The sequence below is a fragment of the Cryptomeria japonica genome, chromosome 4 (assembly GCF_030272615.1).
Source record: "Cryptomeria japonica chromosome 4, Sugi_1.0, whole genome shotgun sequence".
Taxonomy (NCBI): Eukaryota; Viridiplantae; Streptophyta; class Pinopsida; order Cupressales; family Cupressaceae; genus Cryptomeria; species Cryptomeria japonica.
The window spans coordinates 364205126-364226766 of NC_081408.1; the positions used below are offsets into that span (position 1 = coordinate 364205126).

The following is a 21641-nucleotide window of genomic DNA, read 5'->3' on the forward strand; positions in this document are numbered from 1 at the left end:
ATCTCGGTCTTATGCACTACTTCCTTGGACTTGAGGTATGGCAAAGACCGAATGAGATTATCTTAAGTCAAGGGAAATATGCTATTGACATTCTGAAAAGATTCGGTATGTTAGACTGTAAGTCCATTATAACTCCTATGGAAGCAAATCTGAAAAAATTACATGAGGTTGCAGCCACTTCAGATTTAGTTGATCCCACTATGTTCAGGCAATTAATTGGTTCATTAATGTATTTGGTTAATACAAGGCCTGATATATGTTATGTTGTTAACACTCTAAGTCAGTTCATGTGTGAACCAAGACAGATTCATCTTGTTGCAGCCAAACACATTTTAAGATATGTACGTGGTACAGTGGGATTTGGTCTAAAATATTCTTCTTGTGAAGAGCTGAACTTGCAGGGTTTTACTGATTTAGATTGGGCAGATTGTGTGCCTGATAGAAAGAGCACTTCAGGATGTTGTTTCAGCCTAGGTTCAGCTATGATTTCCTGGTGCAGCAGGAAGCAATCATGTGTTGCTCAGAGTACAGCTGAAGCGGAATATATTGGAGCTTGTGTGGCTGCAAGAGAAGCAGTGTGGCTTCGCAAATTGCTTGCAAGATTGTTTGGGCAGCCTTTGGAACCTACAGTGATTCTTTGTGATAACCATAGCTGTGTGAAGCTTTCGGTTAATCCTGTTTTCCATGATAGAACCAAGCATGTAGAAATAAAATATCATTACTTGAGAGATATGGTTCAAAGGAAAGCAGTGGAGCTCAAGTACATTTGCACAAAAGACCAAACAACGGACATTCTCACCAAGCCACTTCCTAGAGTGACGTTTTGTTATTTTCGAGACAAGCTTGGTATTGTGGAGAATGATGCTCTTGCTGAGAGAGAGTCTCAGCTTCAATGAATCTTTTACATGTTGTTAATGAGTTCTTCTCTGAGGGAGAAGTTCGAGGTGCAATCCCTTGTAATGCATTTTTCTCTGTGACGGAGAAATTTGAAGTGAAAGCCCTTGATGCTCTTTCCACTCATGGGGGTAGCCCTAGTGAAAGTCATGTTGAGAGACTCCATGACAACATCACATTGAGTGACTCTGTGATGAGAGCTTGTGTTATTTCACTCGTGAGTAGCCATGGTGAACATCATGTTGAGTGAATCCATGATGCTATCACGTTGAGAGAATCCGTGATAAAGTTTTTTTTTGTTATTTACACACATGGGTGCAGCCATTGTGTATATCATGTTAAGAGACTCCATGACTTGAAAAGAAAAAAGAAAAAAAAAATTGTTAATGTTATCTCCTTTGCTAAGAGGGAGTGATAATGATATAGCTGCAAGAGATTTCATTTATTTCCTATGATGGTTGAATATTCTTCTTGCTGATATTGTGCCTTTCAAATTTAGCTCATCGTATTCATTTTGCGATTTTGACTTCTTAGAGTTCAGGCTGGTATTGTATCAACTTCCTTATTCCTCATCACCATTCTGCGTGTGAGCTGGCAGTGTTCTCCGGTTTCTCTTGTCGATGGTGTAACTAACAATAATTCTTAGCACATAGACTAAGATATTCTTCTGACGAGAGTTATGTCTAGTCGTGCTCTTTTCTTTCATGCGTTACTTAAGAGTGGTGGGTGCGTAAAGTTCAAGTCTTCCTCTCTATTTATCTCAGCTATTATTCAAGATTGGAGTTCAGATGTTTTGTTTGTCTATATTTGGTTCTTCCTCTACAGTCAATTGAATTTATATTCTTCAGCATCTTTCTGTGTCAGCATGGAAGAAAGCTATCTCTGCAGCCTCTGTGATTTGGTTGAGTTTTTCTTCTATCTTCGTGTGTATGTTTGTAGTGCTCTTTCTACATATTGTATAAGGAGATCATATCGGAGGAATGATGGTAGTCACTTTCAGAAGATTATTTTATTATTCTGTTGATTGTTAAAGCTGTAGCAATCATTGCTTGTGAAGAGTATCAGAACTGTATCATATTTATGTTGATTAATAAAGCCTATTTCTGTGTGGCTGGGTTTTTCACCCTCAGGTGGAGGGTTTTCCCAGGATAAGATCCTGTGTCTTAGTGTTCTTGTGAGAAATTCTTGTCTCAGTTTTCTAAGTTTATCTTTCTGGTTCTAAATTTAACAAGTCTTCTTTGGAGACTCAACTCCTTACGCAAGGTCCCACACTTTGGGGTTGTTTCTATGTTTCACAAGGTTGTTAGGTTGATAGCTCAGCAAGGGTGTAAACTTTTGTGACAATAGTAGGCATAAGAAGCCTCAAGTTGATGGTTATAATTTGCTGATTTGGATTACCACCATGAACCAAGTTCTCTCCTTGGCCATTATTGCCTCTGTTGTGAGGAAGTGCGAGGGGCATTCATGCATTCATAGGGCAAAATCATGACCTTTTTAAACTAGTTTTTTCGATTTCTTTTTGTGTTTTATTCATGTTTCACGTTTTTAACATGTCTAGCGAGTTTTCTTGTCAAATTCTCCTAGTTTTTAGCAAGTACTTGCCAAAAAAAGGGTGAGTACTTGCCAAAAACTGGGTGAGTTTCTTTGGCGGGTAAAAATGGGAAAAACTCATTTTGTAAAGAACTTGGGGAGTTTTTGGCAACTCAGCGAGTACTCACCGAGTTTGCCACCTATGGCAAAATGGCAACTTGCAACTTATTGTGGTAAATTAAGGTCGTTTAATCTTAGCGACCCATGCAATCATAGTGTATGGCAAAAGCATCTACCCTTCCTAACTTGCTAAAACGAAAGGGGAGAAATGGAAAGGGCATTTCAAAGAGTGCAACTTGAAGAGAAGGCTCAATGAGAACCAAAGGGAGGATCCATTATCACATATAGAGTGCAGGTATAGGAACCCTAAGCTCACCTTTCTCCCTTCCAAGATAAGTTGCACCCTGCAAACCTATGTATTAGTAGAGATCCTCATAATTTAATGGAGAACTTGTAAAATTTGTTGATGTGCCTAAAAGCAGAATTATATCCAAGTAGGGAGAAGGTGTGATGTGATTGGGATAGACATCTTATCGTTAATTTATTTGCATCCTTATTTTGTTCAATGTATGTGTATGACTAGGAAGGAACTTCCATGTTATGATGCTAGAAATTATACCTTGTGTCATTGGAGACTTAACAAACCTAAGAGGACGATAGTGGCCTGGTTATTATAATAGGTACATTGTTTATATATACGTAACAACTATGTTATGTTATGGAGCATCACCTCAGGGGTTTGTCCAAGGAAAAATAATGGTTTCTCTTAAGCATTTGTGTCAGTTGTTATCTTGGTTATTGAGGTGGATGCCATTTGTTTGGAAACTCTATGGAATTTTGGTGTGCTTGATCAAGGAGTTTCACCAAGAAATGCTGATATTATATGTTCATGCTATTAACCTTGGCTAATCTGGATTGCCATACATTCTATTAGTTTAAAATTGATATTATATATAAATGTTCTCATTCCTCTCTAAGCATTTGGATCATGAAACCCTTGAATGATAATTTGGACCCTACCAGTAATCTCGATCCTTAAACAAGTGGTTGTTATATGAATTAGAAGCAAGTTTTTTTTATCCATTTTGGAGTGGACACAGGTATGTGGATTAATCATGGTTACCGACCTGAGATCATTTAAATTCACCCTCCTCAAATCAAAAAAGCAGACTGTTCAGTAGACTTTTTGGGTCTGATAGTATTGGGCAGGAATTCAGTAACCCTCTAGCGTGTAATACTTCCCTCCCTTAGTTGCTTGAACCTCATGTTTTTTATGCTGCAAAATCCTACAATTTCTGCACCATTTTATATTCTAGTTCCCCAATCACTGAGCTGCTGAGAGGAGAGACAGGAGGCACTCTTGGGGCAGAATCGAATATGTGTTGCTTCTTCTCAAGGCCAGCCTAGCATTGTTCTGGTGCATTCTCGTTTCCTTCGGTTTTGGGCTCTGGTTGGAGCACAGCCTCACATGCAAGCTGAAGCCTTTGCTTACCCTGGACTATAGGTAGATGCTCGATTGGCTAAAAGTAGTGGGGGTCTAATCCAGAACATCAATACAAATGTGAGAACCACTAACGAATGTATAAGCATTCTTTGTTTCAGAATCCCCTTTTGGAACAAGTGCCATCGTATCTTTGAGGTGAAAACTCGGTAACATTACTAAGAGACCTAATGATTTTATGGGCTGTGAGCATCTGGAATGTGTCTACTTTTTCACATGAGTACCATAGAAAGAGCCATAACTTTCTGCTGCCTTGACTCTTATCCTTAGAGCAGGGTCCTGTTTGCAGCTGTATCCTTTTGTGGTGGTGTTGTTTCTCTAGAGCTTGTCATGACAGATTTGGTGGTTGTAGCTGCTACCTGAATGAACTGTGATTTTCACAAAAAGACGCCTACAACCTGCAGGGACACTGCTCTAAAATGAGTTTTGAATCTGGTTTATCAGACAACTTTGCTTGTCCGGGTTTTGTAATAGACCTCTTGGCGACAGAAATCATAAACTGCAGATGACTATACAGGAATTATTATAAGGTTTGCATATGATTAAGGTTAATTACTGTGTGAACCTGTATCTATCATAAGTTGCCAATTGCAGTACCTGAATGGAGATTAGTGGGTGAAAGTCATTACCCTGCTGGTGGAATCTTCTCTTTGTTTCAATTTACTTCCATTGTAGCGAGTAATGGCACTTTAACTCAGCATAACCACTAGTTGGCTCTTATAAATTTTGGTAAAGAGATATGCTACATGGAAACCTTTTGATTGTCTCATGAAAACCCTCAAGGACCAGTCTGCATCTCTTCCATTCTCTATGTCTTGAATTGTAACACCTTAAGTAATGTATTGGTCATGAGAGCATTTTTCATTTAGAAACAAATCTTCCTAAAGACTCTGCCTTATTGCGATCTTTGTTATGGGAATTGAGATGATGGTTATGGGCTGTGAATTTATGTCACTCATTGTTTTTGTCCGTATATGGATTGTGATTTATGATTATCCTCGTTGGGGCAACTATCTTTAGCAATAGGTTAGGATCCTTGATTCAATATCTACATGTAAAATGTTTTGTTGTACAACTGATGGATAGACTGTCTTTTATTAATAGAGCAATGGCATTTATTTAGGCTGTTCTCTTTATATTGATGGACAATTCTATTATTTAATGTTCAAATTTGACCTTTAAATCTTGGGCATTAGAGAATAAGTGTGGTTTCCCTTGGCTGAGATCCTGCATATGAGGAAGCTGGTTTTGATGCTTAACTTAGAAAGCAGTTCCTGCATGGATTCTTTAGTCTATGTACTTAATTATTGTTGATCGTGATTGACTTATGGCTGATATTAAGGGTTACTTATGAATCAACATCATAGTTTATTTATAGTTGATATTATAAGCGACTTATTCATTGATATCATGGAATACTTATTGGTTGAAAAATTGATATCATAATTGACTTATTCTTGGTATCATGCCTTGACCTGTTGCTGACATCATGGTTTAACTTATGTCTAATGACTAATATCATTATTTGTGTGTTGTTGACATCTTCATTGATTCATTGCTGATGTCATGATTGGCTTACTCATTGGTTATCATGGGTTGAGCTGATATCTTGTATTTTCTTATTGTGTAATAACCATACCAAGAATTTTGTCACAAGTTTGCAATAACTCTGATTGTTTTTCATTGGCTGACACTTTGTCAAACACTTTGCATAAAATCAGATGTGAAGTATTCTTGAATGCAAACACTTAGACTGCTGCAACTAAAATTCTAGATCATAAAATCATGCCATGGATCATATAGATTTCACAAGGCCATTTTGTCAAACAGTTTGCAAAAACGATGCATACTCTGATACCACTATAATAAACTGTCCAAATTATTTTATCCAATACTTGCAAATTTTTGGAATTTTGCCACGCACGCATTTCATCAAACAGTTGCAGACAATATTGCTTCAGCATAATTTCGCAAATAATTACCACAGAATTAAATATCTCAACTCCAAATGCTTATATCAACCTTTTCTTTACAAAAATTACTAATTGATGAATATACTAGCTACAAAAGATATATACATGTATTGCTGTTGTCAACTCTAATATTCAGAAATACACAACATATGTTTATACTCATGAAGCTACAGATATTCTTTTTTTTTTTATTGCTGACCTCAAATAGAAGGTGATTGTCAGTCCTAGTCAGCAGTCACCATTGATTTTGACCACCCATGAAGATGTATAGCCTTGTTTGGTATTGCAAATCCCTTTAATGTGTTGCACTGACCTTAGTCTTTGACTTAGGAGGCTGCATTGGACTCTACTAAGGCTTCAATGCCTTTCTTTGTGCATCACACACCGCATATGCGAATTAATAGTATGGTACAGCCCTTCCAAGTACAACAAATGGTACAGCTGGGTTAACCCAACAAGAAATTTTAATTTTTTTAATTTATTTCTAATCTGCACATATTGCACAATAATTTTGTGCTTTCTCGCACTCGCACACACAACACAAACATATTTTGACTTTTTCACCTTTCGCACACACAACACTAACTTATGAATTTGTATTTGTGAATCTGGCAGAACTCTATATAGATAAATCGATTTGCTCCTAACCTTTACTCTACAAACATTCATCCCAAATGTGAACTTCGTCTACATCCACCTCTAAATCTTCTTACACAAATTGTGACCCTGAATGAATCACAGTATTGGATAGGGAGAAACCTTTCACCACCAAAACCAATCTTAACTTAGGGTTTCATCTAAGGTAGAAGAGATGAACAACGTTCAACCTCAGAGAAAATCAAAGTTTCATAAAATATTCAGAATGAATTTCTTCTCCTTCAACTTCCCTTTGATAAGCATTTTTGGAAATTTCTGGAAACTATAATTTTAAATTATTTTTTAGTAATAAAAACTAAGCTTCAAATAAGTGACTTTATTTTATTATTTACTTTTCTGGCAGTTTAATCACTTAAAATTCACCTTTATAAATAATTAATATAAGATGTCTTTTAATTCACCTTGTGACAACAAAAATATTAATTATTTAATATTTAAATTAATTTTCGCACATCTATTCAAAGTTGCAGAAAATAAAAAATAGCCCGAAGGTGAATTCTAAATGTGCCAACATATACAGAAGCTAAATAGAGATCCAACTTAAAAAATATTGATAATTTTCAAAAATAGAATATTCCTCCAAGAAGTTTGGAATGCACCCGAGATGTTGAAATTGTACCTAGAAAGGACCATAGAACTCATCTTGAACTCCAAAACTCACTAACACTATTGGAACTCTAACCCCGAAAGACTAGCACTCTCCAACAAAGTCGGAATTCCCGAAGATACTGGAAAGGCCATAAGAGGGGGGCATTACATATTGTTTATATCGTGACTAGACTGGAACACCCATTGCTGATTTAGGCATGGTTTGTGGTACAGTGAATATCTAAGCATGTGTTGTATTATGATTCCAAGAACCCCATTGACTTGAGATCTTATAAACACATGTGGCTATTGAGATGTCTGTTTCCTCTCTTTGACAGGGTTGTGAGGGAGTTTAAACCCATCTCTCCCTCTCATCACTGAACATGCCCATGTTTGGCTTTGGTGTGTTTGAACTGCTCTCAACTTTAAGTTGTGATCCTGAAAGGGGCAATAAAAGCTATGTTAAATGACTAACCTATTCTGCGGAAACTGAAAGAAAACAATAAACTGAACAATAAAAATCTGATCATAAAATTATGGCCTGCTGCCCAATGAAGGCAGTATGAAGTGAGAATGGAACATGAATGAAAGGCTACCATGTCAGTGTAACGAATGCAAAGCTTTGAAATAATAAAATGGTACTTTCAGTGAGTTTTCCCTTCGGGGTTTTTTTGCTCTCCTTAACCCAAATTTATGTGTCATTGTGGAATATTTCCTTTGGTGCTTATGATTGGATCCTTTTATTACATGAATTGAAGGACTAAACGAATAGTAAATAATTGGATGTAATACAAACAAGAATCCAATCTGGAAATAAATGTTTGTATTCTGTTTTGATCGACTGTTGTGTGTCTTATTTGTTCCATGCAAGTGTGTTGAGTGATAAATCCCAATGAGTTTTCTAAATTCTATTTGACATGATGTTATAAATAATGTTGTAATGAATGACTGAAAGAGGAGTAAAGGTAAAAATGTAGGGTGGCATAACCCTTGCAGCTCTTGATCCTTTGTCCTTGACACCTTGTCATTTATATGCTAAGCTTAAACAAATTTCTATGGCCCAGCGAATGCTGAAGCTGACATAATGAATATCAGTGGAACCATATTGCACAAAATGTTCCCAATCTTATGGTTTAATGGACTTACCTATTGCCTTTTGAGCTGCATATGTTAATGAGGCGGGTTTGACAATTCCCTTGCACATATTGGAATGGATGTGTTGAATATAAAGTGTTATCAACTTATCTTCACTTGGTTGTGAATAATTAACCACTGAGTGCCATTGCAAGCTCAATTTAGAATGTGATATAATAGTAATATTTTTGTCACCCCTAATCCTTGGGTACATTGGTTTAACTTGTCAAGACATATGTGTGGCGGTCAAGTGTTTTTCTATGTAAGGACTATAGCAATAGTGAAGGGTGATTTAAGACTCACTTTAACCCTAGTTACTCAATACAATTTACTGGTCTTTAATGTACACAACTTCAATGAGAAAGATATGATTTAGAATGATTATGAAGAATGTCACTTTCCTTAAATGCAATAATGGTCTCTAACCAGTTAGGAAGGCTCAAGTGTCATTTTGGAATTCTTATTCATACGGACATGAAATAATGGAGATGGATGTGTGATTGATGATTATATGGCATTCTGTTTAATAATCATGTGTAAAACCATGGAAATTGCAATCCATATCATTTTTAATAATCAAATAGATGGATGACAAAAATCGGATTCTAGTGATGATTAGTCCATAGTGGAAGTAACCTTGGGAGATAGCAAATCTCCTTTTGGGTGGTGCTCTAAAGCCATACAACAAGGAACAGAAGTTGGGACTGTAAACCTTAAAAGTCAGAGAGGATTGTACTTCGATTTTGTAGTACCCTCAGGTCAGGCTGTGTGCTGAGCAAACCTTGAGTTGAAGGCAATGGATCATTTAGTTTTTACCAGATTAAACTTTCCCATGTAGATTATCAAAGTGGATCGCATTGTCAACCCCTTCACTGAATGATATAATAATATCCAAATTAGTGTTTCAACCCTATCTATACTCGCTGAGGAAATTCAATGAGAATCTGATGGGGGACTTAACAAGTGGATTTTAAAAAGACGATGATGAGCCTACTGCAAGAAAGTAGGTTATGGCACCTGTGTGCGTTTGGTGCTGTACGATTGCAATTTTTTAACCAGAGTTACAAATTTGAGGCCTAAAGCTATAGTTTCGTCAATGAGATATTTTTTAATGTTTGTCTTCATACAGATCTGCAATTGGAAATCAGTCCGATTCATTTATCATATAAACTAGTATATACTAGGCTGTTATTATAGGAAAGCCAATAGAATTGCAAGGTTAAAATACAAAGGATTCATTAAGAAACAAGAAGAAATGAATACAAGTTTTTCCTTTGTATCGAAAAAATATTTATTTTCTTAATAAGCATGGAGTATAATGGAGGTTCAATAACAAAATTACCTTAAGTCGGTCAAGATATAAATGTTTAAAAGACGCCTATGGGTTTATTTTTGGCCTTCCTACCTATGCAGCGAAATTCCATGTGTTTGCTATAGCATTTTAAGTGTAATGCATTACACTTAAAATGTTCATGAGCAGTCTAGGACAGCAGTCAAGGTGAATGAGGCCACAGCATGTAGATTGTGAATATATCACACGCAAGCCATGCATGGTTGGGCCAAAAACATTCGCACTCGTAAGTGAATTTGAATCTACGTAGCACCATAAACCTTTGTTTTCAAACATGATTCCTATATCATTCCAGCAGAAAATGGAATTTACACACAGCTTCACAACTTTCTAAGACTCCCTCTATATCAAATAAAAGTAATTCTTCTCTTTTGCACGTACTGGCAAAATATCACATGATATGGTAAGTCTCTACTAGAAATAAAGTCATCAAGTTCTCGTAGATGCAATGGAGAAATTTCGCTTAAAAGCTGATTTTCTTAATTTTCTGCAACAACACAGGTTGCCATACACCTTTTCCATGATCATGTGAATCTAATGTACACTTTTTAATCCTCGGGCAAGCAATATTTCCTTTCCCCTCAAGCTTCACAGAAGAGAAAAAAAAAATGAAAATAAAAATAAAAAGGAAACCTTCTAGGGCCACTGCTAGGTCTCCTTGTGGATGAGGTCCGTAGGCATCGTTGCCTACGCAGGGCAAAACATACGGATCATCCAAATATCCAATTTTAAGAGCCCTCCGTGAAGACACCAGAAGGTCCACTGCCAATTGTCCCGCATTTCCAATCGAAAGAGCTGGCTGCAAAATGTCAGAGAAATGAATGTAACTAGAGTAAAACCTTAAACCCTGAATTCGTCGTGAATTCTAATAGACTTTTGCATACCAGAATGAGACCCGCGGCACTGCTCTTCGGTAGCTTTCCTTCTTCAGCTATGAACTCCATACTGCACCTTGAAACTATTGGAAACTAAACCCCCCTTGACCACAAAGTTCAGTCAGGAAAAAGAACAACAATGACTACATTTATAATATGACACTGCAATAACAAGCATAAATAACAAGGAAAAGCATTCGAGCATATAGGTGCAGGATTGTTTTATTCCATCGATAAGAGCTGATGTTCTAATATTTATATGTATGAATGATTGAGCATTTGTAATTAGTTGTTCTGGGGCAGGACACTTAGTTTTAAGTCAATTTAAGTATGTATTCATTTATATTTTATAAGTAGTGATTTGTAAAAATCACTTCTTTTATAATGAATAGTTTTTATTTATTTAAATGATGTTTATTGTTAATTTTGTATTGGATTTTTTAAGAAATGTATTATTTTAATGGTTGTATGTTAATTTTCATCTATTTGTTTATTATAGGTAATTATTGATTCAAATTTAATGAGTAGTAATTTAGAAGAATCTATTTGTTGTGACTATATTATATCTAGACAATGTTCATAGGATTAAAGTTTTCAAATATTTTGAGAAGTCACTCATTTTATTAGTTTCGAGTCAATTTTCATGTACTCGTATTTTATAAGAAGTCCTCGACTTATATTTCATGAGTTATAGTAGTTCACAAGAATCCATCTCTCATGACAACAAATGGTCTATCTAAGTGATGCTTACTAATGTGAAGAATCATCTTAGTAGTTTCAAGTCAATCTCCATCTATTCTTATTTCACAAATAGTCATCAACTCATATTTCAGGAGTAATAGTTCACAAGATCTCATCTCTCATGATCATGAATGACACATCAAAATAATGAACATAAAAATCAAGTGCCATTTTTTTTAAGGGATGAGGGGCGTGCACATCCGAGTATTATTCCAACTTAAACATGTTTAATCATGAAGCTTCCTCCATAATCAAATCTACATATCTTCCCAACTAATTTATAAAGCCTCTAGCAAGATTGTGCCTTATGGACCATTTAACTTACTTAATACGTTTGATCAAAATTGCTAACTTAAAATTTCATTATAGTAATAACTTAACAATTGAAAAAATATATTATACAAGAATCTATGGGCAAACAATTAATTAAACAATCAATAGTATAATTAACCCAAATGAATGAATTGAGTTGAGAGAAGCACTAAAAAGATAAACTAAAAAATATGCTAAAATAGATAAAAAGAAGAATGGAGGTCTTTAGTTCTATATGTGATAATAGACGTTCTACTAAAATTTGTGCTTTTGTGATCTAACTTGGAATTTTACTATAAGATCTACAATTATGGGGCTCCAACAAACTAGAAAATGGCATCTCCCTTTAAAATCACATGTGTGACCCTAATTTAAATAATCGTTGCCTTAAAATTATTATTTGGCATTGACCCTAAATATGTAGCCTTAAATTAAGAGCTTATAATCTTCAAACATTTATTTAACTCTATATACCTAGATTTGGTGGTGCTTAATGTAAAAACCCACCATAATTAACTCAACAAAATTGACCATTCTTTTTTTTTTGTTTAATTTAATCATTGTGTTTGATTCAATCGCATACTATGGGCATCCATCCATTTGGATTAGGCATTCATCCATCCGAGATGAGCATCTAATCATACGGGTTAGGCATTTGTCCATACAGGACATAAGATTTCATCTATCCAATACGGGATAGGCATCTACCCATACAGGGTAGGCATCTATCCAATCGGGATAGGCATCTACCCATGCGGGGTAGGCATCCATCCAAACGGGATAGGAGGTGCTTTGGCCAAAGACTTAGACTCATCGGGACCATTCAAGTCCTGAGCCACTCACTAAGTACTACACTCTTCTAATAGAAGTGCACCGAGGTCGTTGTCCTTAGGAGTAATTAAATAACATAATACAAGCTTGAATTCTGCCTCAGAATTTGGCTTAAAGCCTCGGGAAGTCAAGCGAATCCATACGGGATTCCTTCCGAGTATGCATTGAATTACTTTTTCCCATTTTAATTATCTTTCAAATTAGGATTCTATTCAATCCTTCTATACCAAGCCTAGACCCCACCCACGAACGCCTGAGTACGAGGGACAACTCCGTCCCAAGACTACCTACATACCCGCTTCGGCACGGGATCAAGGCGTAAAGTATGTAGTTCTATTTTCTACTCTATGGTTTGATGTAAACTGATTAGTGGGTACGCAACCCTTTCTAGGGTCAATGTCCCAGACAGTTTCTCTACGATTGCTACCCACGGTGGTAGCACTTAAACAAAGGCTCAAGATGGCCTATTGTTTGTGGCCTAACAACTACATCCTAACACCTATCATGAGCGTCACCCTTGACCAAATTGTCAATCACTAATATTTCTTCAAGATAAATCAATTTCATAAAAAGCATTTCATTCAACCAACCCTATCAGGGGTTTATTATGGTTTAACTCAATGGATGAAAAATCATTTAAGGGTTATCTTATTAAATTATCGATCCAAGGGGGATTACCCGCCCCTTGGATTTTAACTTCCAAGTGTCCCTTATTACTCCCCGATGATTTATAGGGACAATGCCATAGATGTCGTTGATGCGGCTTTATTAGGTGTTAAGTGCAGTAGTTCAACACGATGGCATTACCCGTAAGCGTGACCCAGATGCACTGTATATACCGAACGCTGCTAGGTTTTGGTTTTCCAACTTCCTTTGTTTAGTTTTCTTAACTAAGAGCTTATGAAAACATCATGCTTGAAATATAGTCATGAAATGAATGTACATAACTTAGACATTGCGAACTTTGATGACACTTAAATACCATTCTTCTACAACTAAACAAATTAATACATGTATTGGCATAATAATGGTAATTATGAACTTACGTGCAATTGCATGAAGATAATGAATTAAAAAGTGATGCAAAAATAGTGTCATTTACATACAAAATGAAGAAGTGTTTACTCCTATCGTGAGAATAATTAATTATAGAGTTACTGGCAATTAGTTTATACTTTTGGCGATTTTGGATCAATCATAATAATAAGACTTAAAGGTTTAAGTAAGCCTAAGATTACCGCCCAAGAAATCAATTAAATCCTCAATGGATTGAGAGATCCCATTCTTTCACAATAATCTACTACACAATAATCCTAATTAATTATTAAATTTTTCCTAAGTTTATTTTACTAACTTTAACATTTATTAACAATTATTAACAATTAAACTAAAATTTTAATTACAAATAAATTCCATTTTAAAAATTTAAAATATATAAAAAATAGTCTAACCCGCACGATTATTTTTTTGTTTGTTCATAGCAATTAAGGTGGGGTGGGGACCACGGGTCCCATCACCCCTGCGGTCCTGCATACGCAGGCCCGCAGGGTTGAGGGGACGTCGCGCCCCCCCCTACGGTTACCAGTATTGTCGTCCCGGCGGTACTCCGCTTCCCCATGCATTGGCCACCAAAACATGACATGATTGATAATTAAAAATTACTTGCAACATTTAAAATTTATTTTCGTTGGGATAAATTTAATATATACATTTGTATATATATATATATATATTCCCAGATTTTTTTTTTTGATGGTATGCATATAAAAAAAGAGTATCTATGAAAATAAGAACATGAATATAATGGATACTCAAGCAATTGTTTTAGATTGATTTTACAGTAAACAGGAGGTTAATATTTATAGAGAGGGAGGGTTTATTTCTAGTATTCTCAGGGAGATAGAGAGTTTATTTCCAGTACTTACAGGAGGATTTTATTCAACTATTATTCACAAAGAGAGATCTTTGTTCAACTCACGGGGAGATTTATCTAACTAATAATCACAGAGAGATTTAAAATAATCACAGAGAAATTTAAGAATAATTACAGAGAGATTTAGAATTCCATTCGAAAAACCAGAGAGATGAATTAGAAGGAAGAAATAAAGATTCAAATCACACAGGGAAGAATTTTAATCTCAGAAGGAGAGATTTTAAACAAATAAAAGAATATGATTTTTTTTTGCTTTTTGCTAAAACCTTTGGAAAAAAAAACAAAAAGCAAGATCATGTGCATATTTTCTTAAGGAATAAAATAAATAAATAACTATCTTTTACATGCACTATATGAAAGCATTATCATTATTATTTATTCCCCAATAAAAGATTTAAAATCTAATTGTAGTCACATAAATCTGTCCACTTAATTAAATGAATACTTAGTATTTATTTGATTATTTAACCATCAATTAATGAATTAATTAAATTAATATTTAATTAATTCATCTTAACCCTCTTCTCCTATTAATTAAATAAATTATTCAATTTATTTGATTTAATTCACTTAACCAAATTCAGACCATTAATTAAATAAATAAATCATATTTATTTAATTAAATCTTCTCTCACATTTAAATAAATTAATATTTATTTAAATCCCCCAAAATCCCACCTCTCACATTTAAATAAATTAACATTTATTTAAATCACCTTTATCCTCTACCCACTTGTATTTTCCTACAAATGCAAGTTGCACAATTATTTTAAATAAATAATTTATTTAAATCACCTTTATCCTCCACCCACTTGTATTTTCCTACAAAAGCAAGTTGCACAACTATTTTAAATAAATTATTTATTTAAAATCCTATTTATCCTCACCCACTTGAAACCTTTAATGGTTTCCCTTTAAAGTATTCAAACTTGATGGCTTCCTTCTATAGTCTTCTTAAGACTTTAATGGTTTTCCTTAAAGTCTTCAAGCCTTTAATGGTTTCCCTCAAAGTCTTCAAGCATTTTAATGCTTTATCTTCATTTTTCTCATTTAAATAAATTAATATTTATTTGAATATTTATCCAAATGCAAATTACACCATTTAATTGAAATAAATGATTTTATTTTAATTGAAAATACCAAAATTTCTCCCACTTGCATTTTCCTACAAAATCCACTTGCATGCCTAAACCCCTTCTAGAATTTTCTAATCACTTCTAAATAACCTAACCCCTTCTCTAAACTTTGTCACATTCCTAAACAAAAGGGAAGTCACTTCTCAAACCCTCAAAGTCTTTGATAACCATTAAAGGCTTTCAACCTTCAACCACTAAATGGCTCAAAGTCTTTGATAACCTTTAAAGGCTTTCAACCTTCAACCACTTAATTCCCAAAGTCTCCAATAACCATTAATGGTTAATTCAAACCCTCCCACATGGTTAAAACATTTGTTTTGACTCAACCTCTACCCAACCCAAAGGTCTCATCAGGCCATTACTGCTTTGACCATGATTATCTCTTAAACATTTGCACAAAGGTTTATCCTTGGATTAACTCTTAATCCAGTGGGTAATCTTAATTTGGACTTGACCCTTAGCCTCTAGATAACCATGAGGTCTTCTCAGGCCTTTAATGCCTCCAACCTCTTCTCTCAACCCAATCCTATGTTGACACTTGTCACCATTTTATTGGTGCCAATTGTGCACATGGATCCCCAACTTTCAAACTTGGCCCTTGATTAAACCATTCAATCTTAACCCTTCATTTCCCCATTTCTTCTATAAATAGAACCCTTCTCCTCAAGCAAAAAAAAGAAGCATTTTAGAGTATTGTTGTTATACTGGCATTAGCATAGAGCTTTCTCATAGCATCACTATCTACACTTGCATAGCATTTGCTTATCATATTCAACTATCTTGAATCTCCATATGGCATCCATGGATAGTGCTAAAAGCTGAGAGCTACACTCATTTGGGACTTGGAGAGGAGAGGAACAAGGGAGGAGCAACTATGAGCATCTTGATTAGCTATTTTATTCTATGTTTATATGCTTTCTATTTCATGCTTAATATCTCTCTTGATATGCCTGTTTAGGATAATATTTTGTTGCTAACACTAACGTTTGTTTCTTGTGCTCTTGTGTGTGTTGCCATCAAACAGATTTTCTAATCCTTTTTGCAAAGCATCACTAATAAAAGGATTTCTTTATATAAAGGAAGATCTATAACTATTTTGTTGATATTATGAATTCCTCATAAGTAAATGTAAAGATAAACAACAAGGAGAGAACCTGGTTTATCGATCTTGATGTTGAATCCACTAGCTACCCTTATGATCCTTCCTTGCAACTTGAGAGAAATCCTCCAAACAACAACTTAAAATTCCTGCAATGAAAATGAGACTACCAAAAAGATCTACTTCTAAAACTTGGGAAATTTCCTTCAAAACATAATCAACTCCCTTCTTTGAAACTTGCATATAATTTTATAAGAAAATTCCATCCATTCCACTATCTAGAAAATTTAATTAAAAAGGAGATTCTTTCCCAATTTTGGACTTCATGCAAATTGATTAGACTTAGTGGGGGAGTTACATGCAAGGTGGTGGAGAATCCTCTAGAAGCTTCTTAGTCTTCGTACAACATGTGCCATAATTGGAAGTGGAAAATAGATAAATAAAAATAATGTATATTTTCCATGTGTGTGTGTGTGTGTATTATTATTTTATCCTTTGATAATATTCATTCAGTCATTTAAATAGCTTATCCAAAAATATAATAGAGTTTGTATTTTAAATCCAAAAGTGATAAAGGAGGGTTGTGACACTTAAAAGCTTAGTGGAACCTTATTCTCAAGAGTGGAAAATCTCTATGTTGTCTTGATGGCAATCAAACTCTTAATACCTATTGATTGAAAATTTTGTAAACCAGGAAAGTTCATAAAAATTGCGATTTCAGCCACAACACATGAGATTAAATCTCTCCTAGTTGTAAGGGAAGGCTCCCCCTTTGCTTACTACTCTTCTCTACTTAGAACAAAACTCTAACTATGAATCCTAATCTAAACTCGAGCGATACATTTTCTTATTCTCGTTTTTAGAATAGATGTTATTCTTTTCTCTTTTTTTAGAAAAGAAGTTATAATTAAGAGCAATAATGATTTAAATGACTTCTAACTTACTATGGAATAACTCAAAGTACACTAATGAAATATACAAATTAGATGATTCTTAATTATTTAATTATTGTTCTTCTAATTTCCTATAATTATATAACCTTTTTTATCTAAACTTATTAAATAATTTTAATTATTTAATTAGTACTAATATTCTTCTTCTAATTTCCTATAATTAAATGATTCTTAATTATTTAATTATTGTTCTGCTAAACCATTAATTAAATAATCTTCATTATTTAATTGATGTTCATCATTATCTCTTTCTAATCAATTAATCTTGATCTTAATCGACTAATCCTAGCTATTCCTCTTTGATTAAATAAATCACTTAATTATTTAATCCCTTTATTCTGAGCTAATTATTCTTCCATGATTAAATAATTATTTTAATTACTTAATAATTATTTAATAATGATTAAATAATTATTTTAATTATTTAATCCCTTTCTCTAAATTATTCAAATTAAATTACCATGTGTGGATGAAATAAATAAATTTTATTTATTTATGACCTCACTTATCTCTTCCACTTTCTAATTTTTATCTCCCTTATCTTTTCAACTTGCTAATTTGGTATTTATGAGAAGATAATTAAGGATTTTATTATGTATTCTCATAATATCTTCTCATTTGCTTTCTTCTATCTTCATCCTTCCTCGAATGGCAGCTTTGTTGTGCACTCAATCAAGTCATCTCATTTAATCTTGTTTGTTGATTTTATTCAATCTTAGTCATACAATCAATCTTAATTTTTCTATAAATTAGACTCTTTTCTCATTCAATTTTAACCACACTTCGATTAACTTTATGCTGTGATTTTCATCTCTCATTGTCAATTTGCTTTTCACTTGCATTTTCAATTGTAAGTGAGATCCACATCAAATTTGAAAGTGAAAGAAGAACAATGAAGGTCAATGGAGGCAACATCTATGTGTGTTATGGTTTGCACTTTTGATGTTTGTTTTTCGTTCTTCTATTGAATGTATTAGGATTGAATTAGGAGTTTTTATCATAGCTAATTAGGTTTGTGGTTGCCTAATTTATATTGCTTTGATGTTTTTCTCGAATTCCTAGTTACACAAATAACAAGAAGCAACGTTTCCATGAAAGCACAAAGTCTTATGTTTCTTCTTTGGGACGAGAAAATAGTACTTGAGCTCAAAGTCTTCAAAACACTATAATCCTATCGACCTTTAACCAATAACGTCTGTAATCCAAAGTGAACATTTCAAGATAACAAGACAAATCACAAAATCTTTGTATTGATACCCACTTAAAATTTTATAAACATTTACCTAAGACAACAAAGTAAAGCTCAAAGTTTTAAAATGGTTGCCTCTATATTAATTCTACCTTACAAATGTTGGGATGTAACACAAAGTTTACAAAACAAGATTTGTTCTACTATTTAACAGTGGTTCTCCACAATGCTTTTACCAAATCAAAACAAGATTTTACAATAAGAATGATGTAAGAACACTCTCACCATAAACCACAATGAATCCAACGCAAAGTCTGAATGCCAAAGATATTTTCTTATTTGATCAAGTTTACAAAATAACAATATGATCTCGAAGTTTCACTTCGACAAAGTTTCATTGCATAGAATTAAAGATGACAATTACAATGAGCACCCTCATATACATAGGAGAGGGACAAAGAGCTAATCTAGGAAAGCTACAACAAACTATGACTAAGTCAAAAAAGAGTCCCATTTGACTTAGAAATTGTGCATATTCCAGATACAAAAACATAAATACAAAATGACACTTGAAGCGTCGAATACTAACTACAAAAATGCACCTACATCTTCAGAAAATCTAAAACTAGTAAGTGTCACCAAACACTCCATTATGATCTTGTTTCATGAGTTCCTCAAACTTTTGCAGGGCAATCTTCATTTGTTCTTCATCATGTCCTTGAGTATGACTCATGACAACTTTGACTCGAGTGATATAATCTCTAAGGCCAACATAACATCTTTTGTGTTTCTTCAGAAGGGAAGCCAAGTTGTCTATATTAACCTAAATATCTATCAATTTATCAATTGAAGATATTGAGAAAATTTATTTTCAACCTCTTCTCCAATGAGCAAGTTGAATTATTTGATGATAACATCTTCATGAAGAGGCTTTTGATTCTCATCAAGGAATGTGCATGAAAGTTCTGATACCTTTTCAATGATTTCCTTTCCTTTATCATTGCATTTCTTTTGCACTTTTCACATATCCTTGATAAGCACTTCTAAAGTATTTATTTGATGTTCTAATGCTTCACTTTGTTCTATATACATGTCTCTTGAAGGGAGCACTCCATTATCAACCAGAACATCCAATTAAAAATCTTCTAACTTCAACCAAGAGTCAAAGTCTTTCTCTTGTGTCTCTAATTCATGTGAGAGTAGATCCAATGTTTTATCTACCTTAGGCTTAAAACCTTCTAAATTGTTAACAAATGTAACTACAAAGCATAAAAGATGTGTTTCTTCACTCAACATTATGTCCATCCATTCACTCATTGATCTCCCTAGTGAAGTGACTTGCTCAGCCTGTTTAATGACTTGCTCATCAACTAACAAAGTAACTGGCTCAATTACCTCTGAAGACTTTTTTATCTTAATCAACACAGTGATGAGTTATTCCACTTGTTTCTTAATTTTATCCTTCTTAATCTTTTCTTCAGTATATCTTGCCACAAGATTATCTAAATATGTTTGACCATCCTCCATAGTCCCTTCATGAGTTTGCTTTCCCAATCCAATTTTATTAATGACATAATCTATAGGTTGAATCTTCCCAATATCTGTGTCTAGAGAGGGTACTACAATTTCAACAAACTTATTCTTTAATTTATCCACTTTAACCCTAGACAAATTCTTAGCCTTCTTTGTATCCTTGGGCTTGATCAAAACCAGCTAGCTAAAGTCAAAGTCATTTGGGGAGGTGGCATGTTTCTTCCTCTTGGGAGTATTGGAGATCAACCAAGGTGGTAAAAGTGTGTCATCTTCAACTCCCGTGACCAATACATGAGATGAAATTTCTTGCTCTTGTACATTTGTAGTCACAATGAGAGGATTATAGTCACAATTATAGGTGGGTTCTCTGTGACTAAAACTTTAGGTGCAAAATTAGTCTCTAACAAGAACTTATCAAAATCTTCCAGCATGGAAGAAGACACTTTAAACAAATTTGGGAGAAACACATTTTCAATATTATCTTGTGGAGTGTCCAAAGTTGACTCACTAGTTGTTGTGGAGGGAATGGTATGGATTACAATAGCAGGGGCATTCAAAGCATAGGAAATGGTGGAACCAAAAGGAATTGGATTAGAAACAAAAACTAATGGAGGAGTTGTACCTAGATCATCATGAGATGTGTGAGGAATGGATTCTTGTGCCCTCTGAGACTAGGAAGTACTAGGAATTTTAGGTAATCCTTCCTCAACATATTCATCTTTTTGCTCTTTTTTTAATCCTTCTTCTTCTTCTTGTAGCTCCCCCTCAAGAAAATCTTCCTCAACTTCTTCTTTTGTCTGAGTATCTTGAGTCAACATTTCCCCTTGACTCCTATCTTTCCCTTTTCTAATAGTAAACTCGAATTTAGGAGCCTTTTGGGTCACTGAATCTTGCCTATTCTTAGTCTTTAGCTCAATAGTCTTTCCCACTTGTGATATAGTGTCATCTTTTGATCCTATCTAGAATGGCTTCAATTGAATTTATTTTGTATTAACCAAACATTAGTATTGGCAAGAATATTCTCGAACCTAGCCTTTATTGAAGTCATTTCCTTATGTGACCACTGGATGAGAGGAAGTGGTGAATCTGCAATCTTATTTTTTTTATACACTAGATCTAGAATGTTTTCATCATCTTCAAGATCCTCAAGAATATCAGCAAGATTTAGGTTTTCAATTTGTTCTACAAAAAGAAAATTATAATCAATATTTATGATATCCTCTTCTATTATGTTGTCTATCCAGATATCTTCTACACAGTGAACATGAGTATAGCTTTTCTTTAACTTGTTCTTCCATGCTCGTGTAGTCAAATATTTCCTATCCTTGAAGATCTTCATTGCAATCCTTCT

General features: G+C 34.2%; 1 protein-coding gene across 3 annotated transcripts in view; it reads right to left on the reverse strand.

Annotated features, from left to right (window-relative positions):
• The window catches only part of LOC131040983 (uncharacterized), a 52904-nt gene extending 42089 nt beyond the window's left edge, over nt 1-10815 (reverse strand). For all 3 annotated transcript variants that reach the window (XR_009104951.2, XM_057973954.2, XM_057973953.2), the window contains exons 1-2: nt 10573-10815; nt 10322-10487 (exon numbers count right to left, since the gene is read on the reverse strand). Coding sequence is in view for 2 of the 3 variants with exons in the window: in XM_057973954.2 (XP_057829937.2) it covers nt 10322-10487; nt 10573-10632 (226 nt within the window). In the remaining variant the exon portion in view is untranslated. The remainder of the gene's footprint in view (nt 1-10321; nt 10488-10572) is intronic.
• Between the last annotated feature and the right edge of the window lie 10826 nt (nt 10816-21641).